This window comes from Fringilla coelebs (genome assembly GCF_963513975.1).
Source record: "Fringilla coelebs genome assembly, chromosome: Z".
Taxonomy (NCBI): domain Eukaryota; kingdom Metazoa; phylum Chordata; class Aves; order Passeriformes; family Fringillidae; genus Fringilla; species Fringilla coelebs.
Window position 1 is genome coordinate 22244123 of NC_140031.1, and position 20031 is coordinate 22264153.

The 20031-nt window shown below is 40.3% G+C and overlaps 1 protein-coding gene across 1 annotated transcript in view; it reads left to right on the plus strand.

Moving 5' to 3' along the window:
- The first annotated feature begins 3252 nt into the window (after window positions 1–3252).
- PIK3R1 (phosphoinositide-3-kinase regulatory subunit 1) overlaps window positions 3253–20031 on the plus strand; it is a 60408-nt gene continuing 43629 nt past the window's right edge. The window contains exons 1-2 of the mRNA XM_084224523.1: window positions 3253–3381; window positions 7916–8664. Coding sequence (XP_084080649.1) covers window positions 8334–8664 — 331 coding nt within the window. The 5' untranslated portion in view covers window positions 3253–3381; window positions 7916–8333. The remainder of the gene's footprint in view (window positions 3382–7915; window positions 8665–20031) is intronic.

A 20031-nucleotide genomic window follows, 5' to 3' on the forward strand; every position in this document is an offset into this window, starting at 1 on the left:
AAAGTGAAATACCTAAGGCAGATTTGTCTGATTAGCTGAGATATCAAAATTTACTGCTGATGTCAGAGTTTTAGCCAGAGAGAAACCATTCTATCCTTCCCACAGAACAGAAATAAATTCAAACCAAATCACGTTGTGATGCCCAATATGATTACCATGCTGCTAATCAGCTTCCTTCCAGTTTTAAAATGAAAGTTGTCAGGCTTACTTCTCTGATTCGTAACGAGATAGCAAGTTTTGCTTCTTTATTTCCTGAATTTCTCTGTCTTATTTTTAGCTCTTTCTTTTCCCTTACATGCTAGAAAGCTCTTAAGCAGCGGAGGAACTTGCTTTTCACAGTACTGTTTTGACTTCTGAAACACACTTAAAGCTACATTTCTGAAGAGCAATGTTTCCTTGTCCTGGCTATGACAGGAAAACATCACCATTCACAGTCTTTGATGCTTGTCCTTCTTGTGATCCATTGTACTTATTTTGCATTTAATTCATGTCTACAATAACTATGGATAGTCTTTCCTGTTGTTTCCGTGACTCCCATTCCTTTGGGAATTTTACATGAGTTATTTACCAATGTGTGCTAGTAGAACAGTATAACTATGCTGTATGAAATAATTTTCATCTTTGGAAGCAAAATGGATTGATTCTCCTCCTTCCCTGAAATCAGCTGCCTGAAAACCCCAGTGATGCAGGATGGTATGATAATATGTAATAAATCACAGGACCCTATTCTGAACTTAGTAAAATGGCATGTGCGATTAGCATTCATCACATCTAAGGTATATTCCAATAAAACTCCTCTGCACAGTTTCTTCCACCTTTGTCTATCTGTCCCAGGAGACCAGATTTGGCACTGGTAAAATCATAGAATTATTGATCTTAGAAAATATTTTTAGGATCATTGAGTCCAACCGTGAACTTAACACTGTCCATTAATCTAGGCATCTTTCTTCACAAATGGATTTGCTTTTACATCCTATAAGAAACAGAAGGAAATTTTCTTGCTTAAAATGTGTCAGTAAAGAAAAAAAATGAGTTTGTCAGTTGAAGTGGAAGAGATCCTATACTCTGGAAACTCGGCTTTCCCCACAAATCCTCTGATGAGGACGTTTTTTTCCTCTCAGTTTCCATACTTTAAAATTTCATTTGTAAGATCTAGCTGAACTTTTTTCCTAGAGGAAAGGGAGTTTCCATGTAGATCCTCTCCAGTGCTGCATGACCTTTACCACAGAAAGCTTACACAGACATAAGATGCAAAGGCTCATATCATCCAGCTGCTACTAGTACTGAAAAAAGGACCTGCTCACTTTTTTATTGCCTTCTCGTAAGCAGCTTCTAGCAGGAATGCTCAAAAGGTCTCCTGACAGATGGAGACTACAGTTGTTTTAGCCAAAACATGTGTGTATAGCTCATACCTTGGTGATCCTGCCCTCTTACCCATATTTTACCCTTCCATCTTCTGCTTTTCACTGACTGTTGCCTTGAAAGTCCCTCCTGTTTACATACTGTGTCAATAATATCCTTCTCAACAAACCTAGAACTAATCAAACACACCTACATGCATTAAAGCCCACTGTAAACTTAATATGCAAAAGCTTTATGGAGTCCTTAAGACCCTCTGAAAAGTAACTGATAGAAGAAGGAACACGGTTTTCAATTTGTGCATTCTCATTTCTGCCTCCTGTCTCCTGTTGCTTTGCAATATTCCTAGGGCAAAACTTGTTGTATAACTTTCACCTACCAAGATTAAACATATGAAATTATTCCTGGAAACATTGGGATACTGCTGTGATCTATGCAGAAAGAGGTGTGAAAGAGCTGGAGTGACCTTGAGACTGAAGTCACAACAGACATGACAGCAAAGTCAGCAAGGGAAGCATCAAAGTCATGTGCTGCTATTGCCTACTTTTTCTCTTTTGGGTCTTTTACTTTCTTTGATTGACAGAGAAAGCAGCAAGTTAGATGCTTAAGGTGAAATCAAAAGTCAAGTTCAGGGAAGAAAACTTGTCCAAAAAACAGAGACCCCCACACCCTGGAGCAGCAGAGGGTAAACAAGGAGGTGGTGCTGGAACTTCCAAGAGAGACTTTTCCCTCCCCTGAAGGATACCATGCCAGCAGGGAGGGAGCCCAGACATCAATTCTAGCCCTGCATTTCACCTGTGGGACAAATCTAGTCTCACAAGCTGGGAAATACTACTTGAGAGATCTTTAGTTACCCTAAATACCCATTGTTAGACCAGTGCCCAGGACTGGCATTCCAACCAGCCAGTCTGCCTAATCCCCACCAAAATCCATGCTGTTTTTGCCTTCAGCAATACCAAATGCCAGAGACAGCAGTCTGGACAGAAGAAATGAAACATCATTTCTTAATTCTGCTTCTGCCTGAATTTACAATTCCACAAACCCACCCCCCACTCCACCACCCTCCCAAAAAAACCCTGTACGAGCTGACATTTTCCTCAAAAATTTTACTGTTCACTATTTAAATTAGAGCAATGTTTTTACTTGTGTACAAGCAATAGTATCAATTTTAAAAGCAATTCTGTGTCTTCAGGTTGCCAGGTAGACTACTGAAGGTATTTTTACCATATTCCAGGGTCTGGGTCCTGGACCTTCAATATACAGCCTCGCAGGGCTCTTTCACACCGTGTGGGGTCAAATCCACACCGCCACCAAGCCGTGCTGCGGGGGGAGCCCCTGACAGTCTATCGAGGGAGGACAGCTGGCTGTACTGCACGGCCCTGCTCCACACACAGCCGGGCATCCACGGCCCACGGTGGTTGGTTTGTCTGGAGTTCACCAACTTCACATTTCACCAACGTGACACACCGCCTTAATACGGGGCGGGGGGGCGAGAGGGAAGAGAGAGGAGGAAAATCCCCAACGAGGAACTAGGCAGAAGCACGTGCTCCTCTCGCTGCCGCCTGCCGGCCTGGACTGGCGTCCCCGGGCTGCGGCGGCGCCCGAGCCTTGCAGGCATCTCTGAGCGCCGCGCCCGAAGGTCGCCGACGGCGGCCCAAAGGCCACTGGCCACGGCGGGGGGGCTGCGGGAAACCCAGCGGCGCCCGTGCCCCGGACCGGGCTGTGCCGAGGCCCCGGCGGGGCGGGGGCGGGCGGTGCCGCCGTCAGTCAGCGGCCGCGGAAGGCGGTGCCTGAGCGGGTTGGCGAAGGCGCCGGGGGCGGGGCGGGGGCCGAGCCGGCGGCGGGCACGGCACCGCCGAGGCGCTGAGGCGGCGAGCGCGGTTGGAAGCGCGGTGGGACGGAGAGTGGGGTGTCGCGGCGGTAGCTGCTGCCTGGCGGTGGGAGGGAGGTGCTGACGCCCTCACCGCCCTCACCGCCCTCGCCGCTCTTGCTGCTCCTGCTGCTCCCGCTGCTGCCGCTGAGGTAAAGGGAGTCTGCTGCATCCGCTGCAGCTGGTGCTGCCCCTCGGGCGGCTGCCGGGGCACGGGAGCGGGGCGGGAGGGGGCGGCGCGGGGCCGTGCGGCCGCCCGGAGCCAGGGCACCGGCCAGCCCTGCGGGGTGACAGTCCGAGCGGCGGCGCCGCCCCGCGCAACTTTTTCCCCCGTGCCGGGGCGGGCCGTCCGCTGCGGCCGAGGCCGAGCCCCGAGGATGGTGCAGCCTGTCCCCTCGCGGCCGGGGGCGGCTCGGCCCGGCGCTTCCTGGACGGGCAGGGCGAGCGGCGCGCTGCGGCCACCGCGGGGCTGCCCGGGAGCCCCGGCTCCGGGTGGCGTGGAGAGCCGGGCTGGTGCCCGCGCCGGGATACAGCCCCCCGGGTGGCGGAAGGGGTGTCCGTAGGGAGCGCTGGAGCGGGAGCGGTCGGCGCGGCGTCCTCCGTGCCCGGGGCTCAGCCATCGTCCCCGCGCCGCCGGGGAGCGCCGGCTCGATGCAGCCCTGCCCCGGCGGTGGAGGGGCTGCAGCCCCTGGGCACCGGCCGCGAGAGAGCGGCTGCTCTGCGGCGGGAACTGCAAGTCGGCATAGGGCTCCGGAGTGGTTAACCTGCCGGCCTCTTCAATAGGACGGAAGTTCAGACTGTACTGCTTTCCTAAGTTTTTTTAATTATCACCTCCCTTCGTCCATAGTTTGCAGCCTTTATGAGGTCTTTGAGATGTTTCAGAATGACATGTGGTGTGCAGTGCTTAGAGTACTTATTCAATGTGTATATATTGGGACTCGTTCAAAGACTTGTGATAGAATGTCCACAGATTTAAAATAATTATTTCAGACTGTAAGTGGTATAAAGGTATTACTACGTGATACATCACAGACCTCACTTTCTTGCAGAAAATAGTGTTCTAATGTGGTACTTGGTCGTCTCCGCTTGGAGAGCATATTTCAGAGAAAGCTGCAGTTTGAGTCACAGGTGTGTAGACACCTAGTGGGGAGAAGACTTGGTCTCCAAGCAAATTTCCCTGATTACCTCTCAATTCTCCTTATTTCAGTGTCCCCCTGGTATGTTAGTCAGCTCCTCTATCTACCAGGCTTATCCTGCAGTGTAAGGGAGCTTGTGTTAGGCACTTTTTCTCTACAGATTTTTGGAATTATTATTAGAGAGATTGCAGTGCAAGGAAATACAGTTATTAAATTTGTTAATGCAAAGGTGAAGAAAGTCTTTGCATCTTGTACTAGGCATGCTGTACCAGTAACCAGCCCACCCCTCTGGTATCACTGTGCATGTATATGCAGTGTAGAAGTTTTTGTTCTCCAGCACCACAGGCATGATAGCTTGTGTGGGAGGAAACCCTTGGGTACCAGTGAAGTGGGAGCCAGATGTCATATTTAACAGGGGAAGAAGGGGAGGCTGAAGGGGAAGATTTCATGTCCCCTTCGCTTTCCACCTAAATTTGTAGGAATGTCTCGAGTTTTTCTGTTGAATTTTAAATTTTATCCCTACTGAAATGCTCAACATAAACCATTCTGCTGAGAGACCGGAATTCTGCCTGAACTCAGGAATCTTTTAGTGGCATCATGCTCTTAGACAGTAAATAAAAAACAAATGAACATTGATTCTCTTACAATACTTCTCCCACCTTTTCCATTTGACCAGCCAAATGGAAATCCAGTAATAAAATCATCTCAAATATAGGAGTATTTCTTCCCTGAAGTGTTTGGTTTGTTTGTTTTAATCTATTTAAGGTGGTGTCTGAGCTATGTATTTTAGGGCCAGTCAGTTTAAGCCAGTTTGAGTCAAAATGCCTGAATGTAGAGACTGTGTAATTTCAATTGGAGTAAAGGGAATTTTTTTTTAATGCAAGATCTTAGCCAAGCACTCTAAGAGGGCATTTTGAATACACTGTGGTGTTACTGAGCAGGTGTGGAAAACTTGTGTTTGTCCTTGTGTTAGATCTATATGCAAGGCTCTTGAACTCTGAGTCTTTAGTTCATCCCTGAACCTGAGACATAGTAACAATAGAAAAAGGCATAAATCCAAGGAGTTCAGAATGGCTGACTCACAGGAGTGTCTCCAGGTACATGAACCATAGATCAGGAGGGCAGATCCCGGGTACTCTGTACTGAGGGTGGTGCTGATAAGTGAGTATGAACAGGTACTGCAGCTCTGAGCCCCAGGGAAACTGGATCTAAGGAAACTTTGCTACCATAACTTCATTGAGTTTTTCTAACGGTTTGAGTTTTTAAAATATGCTTTAAAATTGTCCTAAGAAATTCTACTACAACGTTTCCAGTTCTATATTTTCAAGAGATGAATAAGAGACAGAAGTACTCATTTAAAATATATGGCCATAAAGTTGCTATCATACGTTTGATAATAAAAGATCAGAGGAGTAGGTCAAGTCAGTTGAATTATGCAGTGTTTAGAAGACTTCGTTGGCTGCCAAAATGCCCACAGGCAGTAGGACTTAAATAAGTAGTTGTAGCAGAGCACTTGTTGAACCTTCCTTAAAAAGAAAATAAATATTTCAGAGTATTTAAAGTAGTCAGAGTGGTAATTTTCTAGCAGGCTTTGCTGTGTGCATAGTTGGTTTTGATTTAAAACATTTGTATTAATCACAACACTTGGATCAAAACTGTGTAAGTGCATTTTTTTTCCTCTTGCTATGCGAAACAGGAGAAATCCATACTTTTGTAAAGTCTTCTCAGCTATTTAGTTGGTACACTAGTACTTGTACTTTTTCCACAGTTTTTGTCGGTAGATTTTCTCTGGTAGAAGAGGCAAAATTAAATACAAGTGAAACTATTCATGCTAATTACAAAGCCTGTGATATTTGGTAGCATCAGTAAGGTAGGCAACATAGTTTGGTTTTTCAGAAGTGGCTGCAGAAATATCTAATTAAAACTTTGGTGGGAGCTGGGTGCTTAATACATATGGATAGATTTGCAAGTTGTTAAAATAAATACTTATGTGCAAGCTTTTTGAAATAGGAAGTCTAATTACGGCTCACATAATTCTTTCCTACAACAAAAACTGGTTGCAAGGGATGATAAGGAAGTTCTTCAAGAACTTAACAAGATTTTCTTCTGTGTTTTGTCACGAGAGATGTTGTGCAACATGCTGCAGGGACCTGATGGGCTAAAGAGGAGCCACTTACAAACTAGGGATCAGGTTCATTCACTGGCACAGAAAGCCCATATGCATTCTTATAAACACTTCTTAGCTTGTCAGTCACATTTCAAAAGACTTGATGACTGAGGCATTAGAAAAAATGGTATGGAAAAGAGCTGTCAGACGTTCCCTGTTCCAGCCCTGTCTACTCATGTCTCTTTACAGTGTAAAAAGGGAGTGTTTCACAAAAAAAAAAAAAAAAAAAAAAAGGGGCTCTGTATACATTGAATACGTAGTATATATGAATACGTAGTATATAGTCAATATTTACCTGCTGGTATTACACAGCTCTCTCAGGTCTTTTATTCATATGTAGTTTAGGACTTTCAGTGCAGCTTTGTGTAGTTAGTACTTTCTGGTTCCCAGTATAGCATTTCAAATTATGATTTGGCTTGTCTTTTCAAGTAGATGAAAATGAGTAACAGTTGAAATAATATTTAGAAAGCTTTCAGTGTTCTATATGTCTTCAAGCAACTGTTCTCTAAATAGATTTGGGTTTTAGTAATATTTTTTCTTTTACTTTATGGTTGGGCAACCTTGAGCTAAAAGTTCAGGCCTGTGTTCTCTTGCCTTAAATGTAATTTAAGCATGCACCCTGATACTTCACTCCTGTTAGGGCTGCTTAGGTGGTCTGGGTGTGCCTGTTTCAGTTGCTGATTGTTTTTCTAGTATTATACCATAAACACATTAAAAAACATCTGGCAGATGGGGGAGTGGTAAAGCCCCTCTTAAAAAAAAAAAAAGGCGGGGGGGGAAATATGCTAGTCATCAAGTAAAAGTTCTTTTGAGTCTTTGGTTCTTCTACAGATTATGAGAAGACATGTTCCTCCAAAAGATTTTTGAAATACAAGCTTTAGGATGGGGACTGTTGCTCATCCTCATCCTTGCCATAAACCAGAGGAGACTGGATACCTCAGTGGCCTATGCTAATTACAGTAAGCTCCTCCTCTGTCTTGCCAGACCTTTTGTGGAGAAGGGGTGTGGCTGTCTGGCTTCGGGGAGATAATATATAAATTCGTGCTGCCAGGTTAGATACTGCACTGGAGGAATAGCTCCAGGGCTTAGCCCTCTCACCCTGAGACTTTTCAGTAGCTGTAAGTCACAGAGAAGGAAGTGTGCCTCATACTGCAGGGGTACAAATTTGGTGCAAGTAATTTGACATATATCCTTTATAGAAATGCAAACATTAGCTGGAGATATTTTTTGTGCTCTTGCTTGATTTTATTGTCACATAGGATTCTTGCGTGGGACACAGCCTTTACCAGGGTTGCAGAAAGCTTAAGTCAGAGGTAGAATACCAAGTTCGCAATCATCAAGCGAATGTGAAATGATTTAATCAGATTTCTCTTCTCTTTCCAGGAAAAGCATGTGTGCAGAGTTTGGTGGCCGAATGTTTAAGGTATGTGGGCAGTCTGTGGCAAATACATCTGAAGAAAGCATGACCAGCTAAAGAGTCAGCTGAACTTGTGTATGGAGACAAAGAAGTGCCGGGAAGCCCAAGAAAAGAACTAACTGGAAGAATATTGCTGGACACAGAAGAATTGGAGCACCTAACTTCTGCAACAGACAGTGACTAAGAATAAATACATTGGTAAAAACATCAACAGTGAAAAGGCAGACTGTGTTTTTTCATTATTTTTTGGATTTTATTACTTAAGAGACATTTTCATCATCCCATTTATTTCATCTTGAATTTCTTTGTACATAAAACTATAACTGGACAATTGCATTTTAATACTGTTTAGTAACACTTTTTAATGTTAAATCATTTGCCAAGATGAGTGCTGAGGGATATCAATACAGAGCTTTATATGACTACAAAAAAGAGAGAGAAGAAGATATTGACTTGCACTTAGGAGATATATTAACTGTGAATAAAGGTACCTTACTAGCACTTGGATTCAGTGAAGGGGAAGAAGCAAAGCCTGAGGAAATTGGTTGGTTGAATGGCTTTAATGAAACCACAGGGGAGAGGGGGGATTTCCCAGGAACTTATGTAGAGTACATTGGAAGAAAAAAAATATCTCCCCCTACTCCAAAGCCTCGTCCTCCTCGGCCTCTTCCAGTAGCACCAAGTCCTGCAAAAGCTGAATCGGAGAGTGAGCAAGGTCAGTATTCAGAAGGTGCATGGTTTCAGGTATTTTTGTTTCACAGTCTTGTCTGAGTGCACTTTCATGTATATAGCACCTGCTGGTCAGCTAGTGTACAGCTCATTTCAGTCAATTAAAAATTGTTTCTACATTGTAATGTTTAGGTCACACACTTTGTAGTTTTGTGTGGTTTGTCTCAAGCACAGGGACTAGTGACTTACTGTGAGGTACATCTCACTGGTTGGAAAGTCTGCTTCTAATTCTCTGCTGTGAAACCCTAAGTGGAAAATGAGCCAATTAACGTTTATTTTAGGTTTCTAAGAAACTGGTGGGAGTATTTGCTTTTGTGGTTGAGAAAGTTCTCAGTGAGTCCAATACTATGCCTTCTAAATAAAAGTATGTTCTTACCACAAATCTCTTGCTAGCAGCAAAAGATATATTCTGGTCATGGGGAGGGTTACCTGGCATTAAAGGTAAAAATGAATATTTTAAAATTAACAGTGAAATTATAAAAAAGAGAAATTCAGATTTATAAGTTCGGCATGCAGTAGAAAAGATACAAAAAAAGGTTAAACAGAGGAAATACCTTCCTATGTTACTTTTTAACCTGTGTTTGTAACAGTATGTTAGGCACAACTAGGAATTTTTTCAGAACTCTTTTGTTAAGAGAAGAAACAAGTATAATTGGAAAAGCTTTGGGGTAAAAAACCAAAAGAAACAAAACTCTTCCTCCAAGTGATTTTGTCTCTTACCTACTGACAATCAGATAGTTGGGTTTTACAGATTAATAAGCCAAGTACATTTTAGAATAGACTTTACAGCTTACTGGAGAAGTCTAGAGTGGCTTATATTTCTTCAACTTCTAATACTTCATAAATTCTCTGAGTTTCTAACTGTAGGTAATAAGAGTTGTAGTATGTGGTCATGATTTTCACAGTGACACCATAGTAATCAATACTATCATCACACTTCCTACACAGAAATGTTTGCAGCATCACTTGCAAATTTGTGGTATCAGTTTATCAGCTTTCATCCCTCTGTGCATATTATAAGTTTATATTCAGCTGTGCTGATAACCAGCAAAGATAAGGGCAGAAATATACAAAAATGTATGTGGCAACTAAGTTAACCTGGCAGAAGCATTTTTAGGTTAGTGGGGACTTAATAAACAGTGAATCTGCACTGGTTTTATAGCAGTGTTCTGAAGCACTGCAGCAGGTGTGCTTACAAGTCTGCAGTGCCTAGATGTAAATCATTGTTAGGATAAAGTTGAGAGCAGATGAGGCTGTAGGGGATTTTAAGTTATGCTGTCCCTATTTCTGAAGTCCTTGAACTCTTAACTGCTAGTCATTAGAGCCTCGTGTTTTTTCTTTCGTTTGCATAGTTCTGAAAATTGAGTATTTCCTTTTAAAAGCTATTACATCTTTGATCCTTCCTTGTATTTGATATTAATTATGCTGCTTAGGTGACACTGGCTGTTTTCTTAACCCACCTGTGACAATAGTTATCACCATCCTATGTAACTGCAGAAGAAACATGGTTTTTTGGCTAGGTATCTCAATGCTGACAGGTCATTTTGAGCAGCAGAGGATGGAAAGAAAATCCCATTCTTTACACGTGCATGCTGTGGGGAAGCAACCGGCATCCTGGCATTGATGTTCATTGGTTTAAAATGTAGCACTTTGTAACTTCTTTGGTTTCTGTACTCATGCTTGCTCGATGCTTCTGTTCGCAGCACCATGCTGTGAGCTGGCCACAGCGCTGCACTGGGAAGTCCTGGTGTTAATCTTGCTGTTTCCAACCCTGCCCCAGGACTGTGTTTGTAACAGACATTTATGGGAGTTTCAGCTGCTAGGAGTTACTTTGGGAAATTCTGCTGCAGGTTTGGGAGGGCTCTGCTTATATGTAACCTTCTGTGTGAGATTTATTGCCTTTAGACAAAGTACTATTTACATGCAATGTGTTTATTTTTAATACCATGGGACTCTGGGAATTGAAAATAAGAAAATGTTCTGATTTAACTGAGAATCTTCATCTCAAAGCCTGCACACATAATCCTGCTGTGCTCTAAAATGCTTAAGAATCAGCTTGCAGTCCAACCTTGTTTTCTTCTGATCAAAAAAGAAAAAAAAAAAAAAAAGAGGAGTTCCCGTAGTTGGTTTTGAATTAAAGATTTTAAGCTTCATATAAGAGGCTAGACACCTCCATAATGCCCTAAGACCGGGGATTAGACCCTTCTGAATAGAAATTTGAACTTCAGGCTTAATTACTGTTAAAATAAAGTATGCTTTCCTAAAAGAAATTAGGAAAAGTAATTATAAGTATTCTCTCTTTACAGATTTTTTTTCTGAAGAGATCTAAGGCAGAGAGTACTTTGAATCTTAGAAACAGATTTGGAAATGTACTGGAAGAGTATTATAAAAATCAAAAGGAAGGTGAAATTTTTAATTTAGCAGAATGCTAGGAAAGTTAGGGTAAAACCAGAGGTGGGGGCAGAAATACAGTTCAGATAAAGAACAATGTAGCAATATATGTTTGACTTTCAGGTGGCTTCACTGTTTTTTTGTGTTTTATTTGGGGCAGGGAATAGCACAGTTAACATTGTCCAGCAGCCAATGTAATAGGCAGTAGGCCAAAAGATTCTTCCCAAAATGGTACTTCTCTCTACACCCTTAGAGTGTATTTCAAATAAATTAATGTGTAGTGTGAAGCTTGCCTGACCAAATGCAGTCAAGTTTACATTTTCACTACTTGATGAATTGAAAGCACTGTGGATTAAGATAACAAATTAATGTGGAACTGTAAGTTCTTAACTGTAACTTCTTAAATACACCTCATTTATTTGTAATCTGTATCCTTTTTTAATTCTGTGAAGAGTCAATTCTATATGTTCTGCTGTTGCGTATATGTTGAATAGAGTATTAGAAACTTGTGATTTCAAAGAATATATATGCATAATCAAAGAAGTTCCTTTAATTTGCCATATACCTAGGTATATGCCATATGCCTAGGTAAATATGGCAAATTTTCTTTTTGAAGAAAACATTTTTTAATACTTTCAATACTCTTTAATACTTAATTATTCACTCTGAATGGTTTTTCTCCTTGTCTTTATTAAGCCTGATCACTTTCTCATCAATGTCCAGATTGCTTTGTAATAGATATCATTTGCAGTATTTAAGCACAGTGCTGCCAGTACTCACAATGGCGCATTACTCATACACAAATAATCATAGACATATGAACACACTTTGCAGTCAATGAGACTGGTGACATGGGCAGAGCTGCTCATCAGGCCTGTGTCTTATGCAATCAGTCTTAGAAACAGGGAGCTTCCTAAATGTTAAAAGGCAATCTGAAAACAAAACCTCCCTTGCTGGTGGTTTTAAGTTCCATTAAAACAGTTAACTCTTTCCCCATATTTTTATTTTATTCATCACATAGTTTCTTGATCTGTTGGTTTAAGACAAGAATTGGCATTCCTTGGCTGAAATTTTAGGACTATTATATTTTGCCAGTCTTGTCTTTGTCAATAAAGAACTGATTTTCTGGGGATTTTTTTTTTAATTGCATCTGAAAGGATATGAAAAGAAAAGAGAAACAAAAGCCCCAAGAAGTCTCTAGCACCTTCCAGTCTCGGGCCTGATGCAATGTCAGAGCTATGGCAAGAGAGATGTAATTCCTCTCACTTGTTGAGAGGTTCCAAGTGACCCAGCATGCCACATTTTTTTTCCCACCAGGCAAAGGTGCCTGGCTGCTGCTGGGAGGATTGAGGTACTTGCAACAGTGGAGACACAGCGTAGGGTCATCTTTACTCCCCCCATTATATATCTGAAGTTTATGTGAAGCAGTCAAGATTTTACAAGACTGGGGTTTTTTTCTCTTGGAATTATTTTTTTTTTTAATTGAAGCTACATTAGGCTGGTTCCTCTTGCTTATCCCAGTTTTCCTCAACTCTTTGCAAATAGAAAGTACATAAGCTGTACAAAGTCCAGATATGTTTTTCAAATGTTGATTCAACTCATCTGATACAGCCATATACATTTAGAGTTGATTCATACAGTATAATTTCCCTACCTGTTTTGTGAACGCTGATCTTAAGCAGACTTTGGAGCATAAAGCTTTGATTGATGGACTGAAATACTTACAGATTTAACTTGGAATGCTAAATTCTTACTTTGAAATGAAGATGAGATTGCAGAAGGGTAGACCAGAACTTTATATGAATAATTTGTCTGTTTTGATGGTTTGGCACTTCCTGTAACTTCCTGTATAACTTAAAAGGGTTGTTTATGTTGACACTTGGTTCTATTTCAGCTGATTTTGGGCCTAAAAATAATCTGAAGCTCTTCCTTCTTGTGGTGAAGCTATAAAACAGATTTTTTTTTTTTTAAAGAAAAAGTCCAAACTCTTTTTCACTCTTCTCCTAGAACAGATACAGATCAGCAAGTTACACAAAGATAATGACACATAACATTTGGAAACTCTTTCCTTTCACCAACCAGGTTATGCAATATCTGATAGAGTTCCAAACTGACAGAGGGCATAAAACCGTTTGTGCACGGTTTAACAGAATGTGTTGTAGGATTTTTTTCTTTAATTTTGCTATAAAGCCAGTGTAGCAATCCATTTGAGAAAATTATTTAGATTTATGTATTGAGGGACATAAGAGTAAGTGAAATGCGGTGAACCTGGAGCCTCCATTGGCAAGAAAACAGTCATCTTGCCTGATTTAGGCAAATGGAAAAAGGAAATTATGGGACGAAGTGATGAGTCACTATCTCATGACAAATACAAATGGTAAATATATTTACCATTCAAGCCAGAGCCCTTGAGTTTTTTCTTTTTAGAACCAGTTTGAGTATAAGCCTTTGCCCTGCTGCAGTTGTCAGAACTTCATTGCAGTTATGAATTTTCACTTCAGTTGAGTTTGACTTGCACTGAGAAATGGGGCAAGTTCCTGCCATAAAGCCTTGCCAGCTACTTGTGATAACATTTCTAGGCAAATTTCTAGCTGCCAGATAAGTGCATGCATCTGAAAACAGGAGTCCCTGCCAACTGCTTTATCACTGATGATGGCAAAGATTTTTGCAAGCACCACTGAAGTGAAATAGAGCATTTTTTTTCACAGCAATAATATCAGGCTTGATAATAACTAAAAAAGCCTTTGTAAGCACCACAGGAAGCACAGGGATAGGCTTTGCGAGTTCGAACGCACGTGGATAGAGGGCCTGGGCAAGTTCATGGTTGATGCGTGGCCCCACCTGCTGGTACAGGAGGAAGGAAGCAAGAGGGAGGAAGGACCTTTAAACCCGGCGTCTTCCATGTTGCATTTTCGTCCTCACAGGATAAAAATTAAAGTGAGAGAGAGAGAGAGCTTTTTAAAATAATACTTTAATTGAAAAATAGGCATTTCTATGAAAAATATATGACTTGGGGTACACAGAACCCCCTTTTAGTCCTCAAAGGTGATCTTAGACTGAAAAGGCTTGTGTGACTGAAATGAATCTTTTTTCCCTGACTGTATCAATCTAATTAATCTAATAAAAAAATTTTAAAGGCCTTATTTTACACACTTTTGCATTAAGAAGCTGAAATAATAAGACACTCCTATTTAGATGCTGTAACAAATATTTGTCGGTTTTGTGTCATACTGAGTTTAATATGCTGTTCTGTGATTACAAAGGCAGCACTATGTCGAATAACTTTGCTTACATTTTCTTAGCCTTCTGTTATACTGATTTAGTCTGCTAATACCTTGTGCTGACATGAAAGCTCAGGCAGATGTAAAGCATGGCAAAGGTGAATTAGCCTACACCTCTCATTGCAATAATCTTGGTCCTGTAGCTGTGATCCAGGAACATCTGAGAAAAACCTTCACTAGTTAGCAAGTAGTTCTTACTTAGGGTTGCACGTGATAACATCAGTTTGTGAGTTTTAGCAATACATGGTACTAAGTGTTTGCCAAGAATGGATCATTCAGCACCCCAAGCAAATAACTGTGCCCACTTAAATCATTGTGTGATGCCATATATGGATCCAGATTTTCTTGTGTGAAAGAACACAAGTCTGTAACTGCAGCTGGCTGTGCACTGTTTCACATCTGCGTCTTACCAAAGCCACTCTCCATGATGAACATCCATGAAATCGATCTGAAGTCTGAAATACAAAGGACTTCTTTATTTTCATAGCTAAGAATGACAAAGGGAATTACACAATATTAAAGACATGGTTATTTTAACTGGAGAAGGATATTAAGTCCTGAGACTATTTTGGTAAGAATCTAAGTGCTTGAGAGAACTTAGAGAGAATTTCTGGCTTTAAAAAAAACCAACCAGTAGTAGCTCTGGTTAATAGTTGCTAACTTTTGTTCATGTCTTCAGCAAAATACATGTCTAAAATGCAATTCTATTTTATGATGGTTTCATTAAGAGAAGGCGCATGTGTACGCTTTTTGTTAGGGTTTTGGTTTTTGTTTGTTTAGTTTTTTCCATTGTGTTGTAGAAATGCCTGCATCCTTGGACATTGCCCGAAATCTTTTCATAAAGTGCTAGCAGGTGTAACCTTTTGTACTAACATGACTGCTTTTTGTTCAGTCTTTTATAAATGCTGTATGCTGCAGTCCACAAGAATAGCACCTAAATCTTATTCCTTATTTTCACACGTTGACCCAATTTATAAAATAGTTTGCATGTAAGACAGCATTAAAAAATTATATTTAAGCTGATGGCTTTTCAGGTAACAAGATCCTAAAGACAGATTTTCAAAAACTCACTATTGCCCTGATCCAGAGAAAGATGTAATTGCATATGGCTTCTACACTTCAAAAATATATTTTGAGAATATCTTCTACTTCAAAACTACTATGTAAACTATGACATGAATGATTAAAAACATCTTTAACAGTTCAGTTAGCTGTCATACAATTTTCTCCTACAATCCACTAGGTCTGTTTGTACATGCTCCTCATCATTTGCTATGTTAGAACATTTCCCAGAGGTCAGTATCTGAGATAATTTCTTCACTGGGGGTTGTGGATGTTGAGGGCAAGAAGAAAGATCTGCCTTTGGTAGGTCTAAACAGGCCAGTTTCCATCCGTGCTGGCAAATGACTTGGTGGCATCTGGGACCAGAAGGTGCTCCTGAAGAAGGGAGCACCTTAAAGGAATGGCACTTTAAGTCCATTTAGGCTCAGCTATTGTTATCTTTCCAGTAATATAGATGGAGTTGATTTTTCTCTGTGGGTTTTTTGCTTTTTTTTTTTTTTTTAGTGTCTGTGTTTTAGAAAAACAAAGTTAACTCTGCTTTCCTTGAACATTTTGATGCTTCCCTGTAAAGCATATGCACACTTTAAGTTGTAAAGGTAGCAGCAAAAAGCCAAATTATCCCATTCAAGAACATTTAATTCAAGTGGTCTCTACCTTGCTCTTTCTCCTCTCTGGGGCTATATTTGTTGGATGCAGCATGTTTGACCACTCCAGTTCCATAGCCTCCTGCTCACCACCTGGGAAGGAAGGAAGCGTAGTGCAACCTGAGATCTGTAGTCTGAGAGGGAATGCACCTCTGAGCTGGTTTTTGCTGGGATAGAGTTGCCACGACAACCTAGTACAAGGCATGGCTGCACCAGGTTTGCATGTCTTGTTTACAGATATAACAGTGGAATTTATTTGTTGGGGTCAGGAGAGAAAACTTCAATGTGTTTTTCCAAGATCTCTTCATCCTGCTTGCATAACATTGGTAGATAGTAGATAAGCATGGAGGACTATTCTTGGCAAAGAAACTTTTGAATGGTACACTGCAAATCAATGTTTCAAAGCATGTTACAGCTTCTCCAGCAGTCTCTCTCAAGGAGAAGCCTCTTAGTTTGTGAGGTTACTTTTATATTTCCCAGTCCTCTTCCTCATCTCTTTTTTGCTGGAGGGAGATGAAGGCACTTAAATTAGGGAATTAATGAAAGAAACCTCTAACTATGCATCATGGTAGATAAGGCAGCACGGCTGTATGTGGTTTCATTATCTCTTTATCCAGGAACATTCCAGAAATAAGTAGTTAAGGGGAAAAATTTTCAGTCTTTTTCATATTTGCACATGGTGCTCAACACTGTGAGCACGCATTCCAATCCTCTAGTGCTATTTTTTAATGCAAATTTCATTGCAATTTTTCATGTGCTGCGCTTGGATGGAGGGAGCAGGAAAATGTCTCTTGTGTTTTCAGCTTTACCCTTGAATTGTCTCCTTGCCAAGATGCAGCTGCTTGGCACAGGTGAGGAGCAACAAAGACCACGGCAAAACCCTCCATCATTTCCTGCTTTGCTCTTAGTTGACTTGTACATGCATGAGAGACATCTGTCCTGATGTGGTCTGCAAAGAGCTGTGAGGTGCCAGGACACAATGGAGTGCAGCGAGGTGTGATCTGTTACTTGGCCTTTCAGTCTCTGCCAGTATATGGGTATTCTGGGAAGGCTGATTTTAGGTACTTTGGAGTAAAATCTGTACGGATGTTTAAGTACAATTTAGAATATATTCTGCCCAGTCCAAATCTACTCAATTGTTCTGAAGCCAGAATAGTGTCAGTAGCCTAAATAAGCAATTTTCTTAATAAGAAAAATATTAAGGGGGGCTTTTTTGCTCCAGTGAAAGCCAGTTCTAGGCATAAAATTTTTTCTAGTCATCCTTGTAATCTGGCCTGGTCAAAAGATAGAATTTTAAGGAGCACATTCTAAACAGCAAGTAGCAAAACTTTCTTCTGAAACAACAGAAAAATAGGACCTCTGTTCATTGAATGAGGGCTTCTTAAGGGCACAGAGTGATGAATGTTTGAATTCTCTTTGCTGTATTTATAATTAATTACTGTTGGTTGAAAGATTAGTGTGTGTTCCCTGCAACTTCTGTGTTTTTCTGACAATCTCTTGGATCAAACTTAGTACTTACACCTCAAAAAACTTTCTGGTAGCCTGTGTAAACTACAGTTCCCTACACGAAATAAGAGATTTTCTCAATCCCATTATTGTCAGGATTTGGGTATAATATTAAACCACTAGTTGAACAATGTTTACTACAGAACAACTGCATAAATCTTGCTTCTTAGCAAGTTGAAAGTCTCATTATTTTTGATATTAAAACCTTCATTGAAAAAGCTAGTGGGCTGCTGGTGCCTCCCAAAGTGATTTAGGATGCAGGACTTCGAGTTGCATGAACAGTTTAGCAAAAAAGGGGAAGACAGTTACCAACTGTTATGCTTTTTCTCCAGATGTTTCCTCTAAGACAGATATGTAGAGTTTTATTATGATACAGTAAGAACATGCCAATTAGACGAGAATGGTTGTTTTGTTGGGGGGTTATGTGTGGGGGTTTTTTTAATTCTCAGTCTGTTTGAACTAAATAGCCAGTCAATCAAATATGGTGGTAAATTGTGTAGTAGTTTGGATGGAACATGCCCATGCTTGCTAATGTGAGCTGCTCTCTTCTAAATAGAGTATTAAAATCCTGTCTTCAAAATCCTTTTGGATGCAAACTAAAAATTATTGTAAAGTACTGATGTTCTTGAAAATGCTATACATGATTTAGGGTTGGTTTTTTTTTTCTTTACTTCAAGAACTTGTTCATACAAGAAGCCATAGGTTACTATTCTATTTTCCCTTAAACTGATGGCAAAACCCATCTTGACTTCAGAAGGAACAGGATCAGACCTATAGTCAAGATTTAGTAGCATTGGCAAAAATCCCATAGTTCTTAGTCTTAGTTCTGTTTGGCAAAATTCACTGTATCTTTAGGGTTTGGAGCACAAATCTTATCTCCTTTTGGAAGAGATTCCAGTATACCAGAATCATAGAATATGAATGTGCATGAAATACTACACCATAAACATGGGCGTAAAGAGCAGAGTCTGACTGTCCTTTCATAAATTTTGAATACAAGTAAGGGAAACTCTGTTGTGAGCATCTCTTCTGAAGTCCTGGGCTAAGGTAGGGCATGTAATTTCACCCTGTTATTCCTGTTTTGAGCTCCTAACTTCTACATGAATTTAAAGCCTGTTACTAATTAGTCCAAACTGCTTCCTTTAGTACATATTCTGTGTAGATTACTTAAATTTTTATCCCTTTAATATCCATTAAATGGTAAGAATTGTGAATTTAGTAGTAAAATGTTTTCATTTGGGAAACTACATATATTTAATTGTATTTGGTGATGACAGTATAGAAACTACTTTCACCAGGTTATTTTCTTTCAATATATTCATAACTCTTCACTGGTTATTTTCTTTCAATATATTCATAACTCTTTACTGATACATGTTAAAAATTTGCTCTAGGGTGACAGATACTTCTGCACAGCTGATGTTTTCCTTAGGGCTGCCTGTTTGGGTAACTAATGTGACAGTAATAGGGGTTTCTTATAATTGAGGAAGTGATATGGTGACAGTTTTATTTGTATATTCTGTTACTGTAATAAATTACTATATTTAGAATAAATACAGAGTTTTATCACCTTGATATATGTATGTATAGACAGTGAGCTGCACACTACAGTAGGAGAACATTAAGGTTTCAAAACAGCATCTAAATCTTGTGGTTATACATAAAAGTAAAACTTCTTTCAGTGTATACCATCTGATACAAGTTTTTTTTAGTGATATATAGTTGTCCCACACTTTCCCCCACTTACTCTTGCTTTGTTTTTTTCAAGGTCTTCACTGAACTAAAATTGCTTCATTCAGGTTGATCAGCTTGTGGTATTAAGCCACCTGTTCTTCACAGCCTTCAGCCTTCTCTCTGGAAACAGGTTTTTTCATTGATACTTGTGCTGTTTCCAATGACATGACTAATTAGTGTTTCATAGAACTTCATAATCACAAGTACTAAGTCATCATTAGGACACTGTTGTGAGCAAAGGTGCTATCATGGTTCCTGTAAGGAATAAGGTAAATGAAACAGACAATAAAAAAAACAACCAAAGAAACAAACCTACTGCTTCAAGATAGTCTAAGGTTAATCTCTTCATCATAGGAGGGCTACTTCAAAAAGGTGAACCTGGGGAGTAACTCTTAAAATCTCTTAACATATGAGAACCTTAGGAGTTACATTTCATTGAGATAAATAAAACCAGGAACCAAAAATGGATTAGGTTTGACTCTGTAAATCTTTATTTGTCCCCAGGAGTGAGTACCATATTCTCACTCCATGTCTGGCTTCAGTTATTATGTGATGGATGTCCAAAACAATTCCTTGCAGAACAAATCTTCCTCTTTCTGCATACCTCTTTCTGCACCAGCTGGAATCCAAATATAAACATAGAAATTAAAATAATTACTAGAACGTGAATACACAGATTCAACATACATGGTAACATAATTTAGTGTTAGCTTACTTGTTTCATGATTTTGCAAA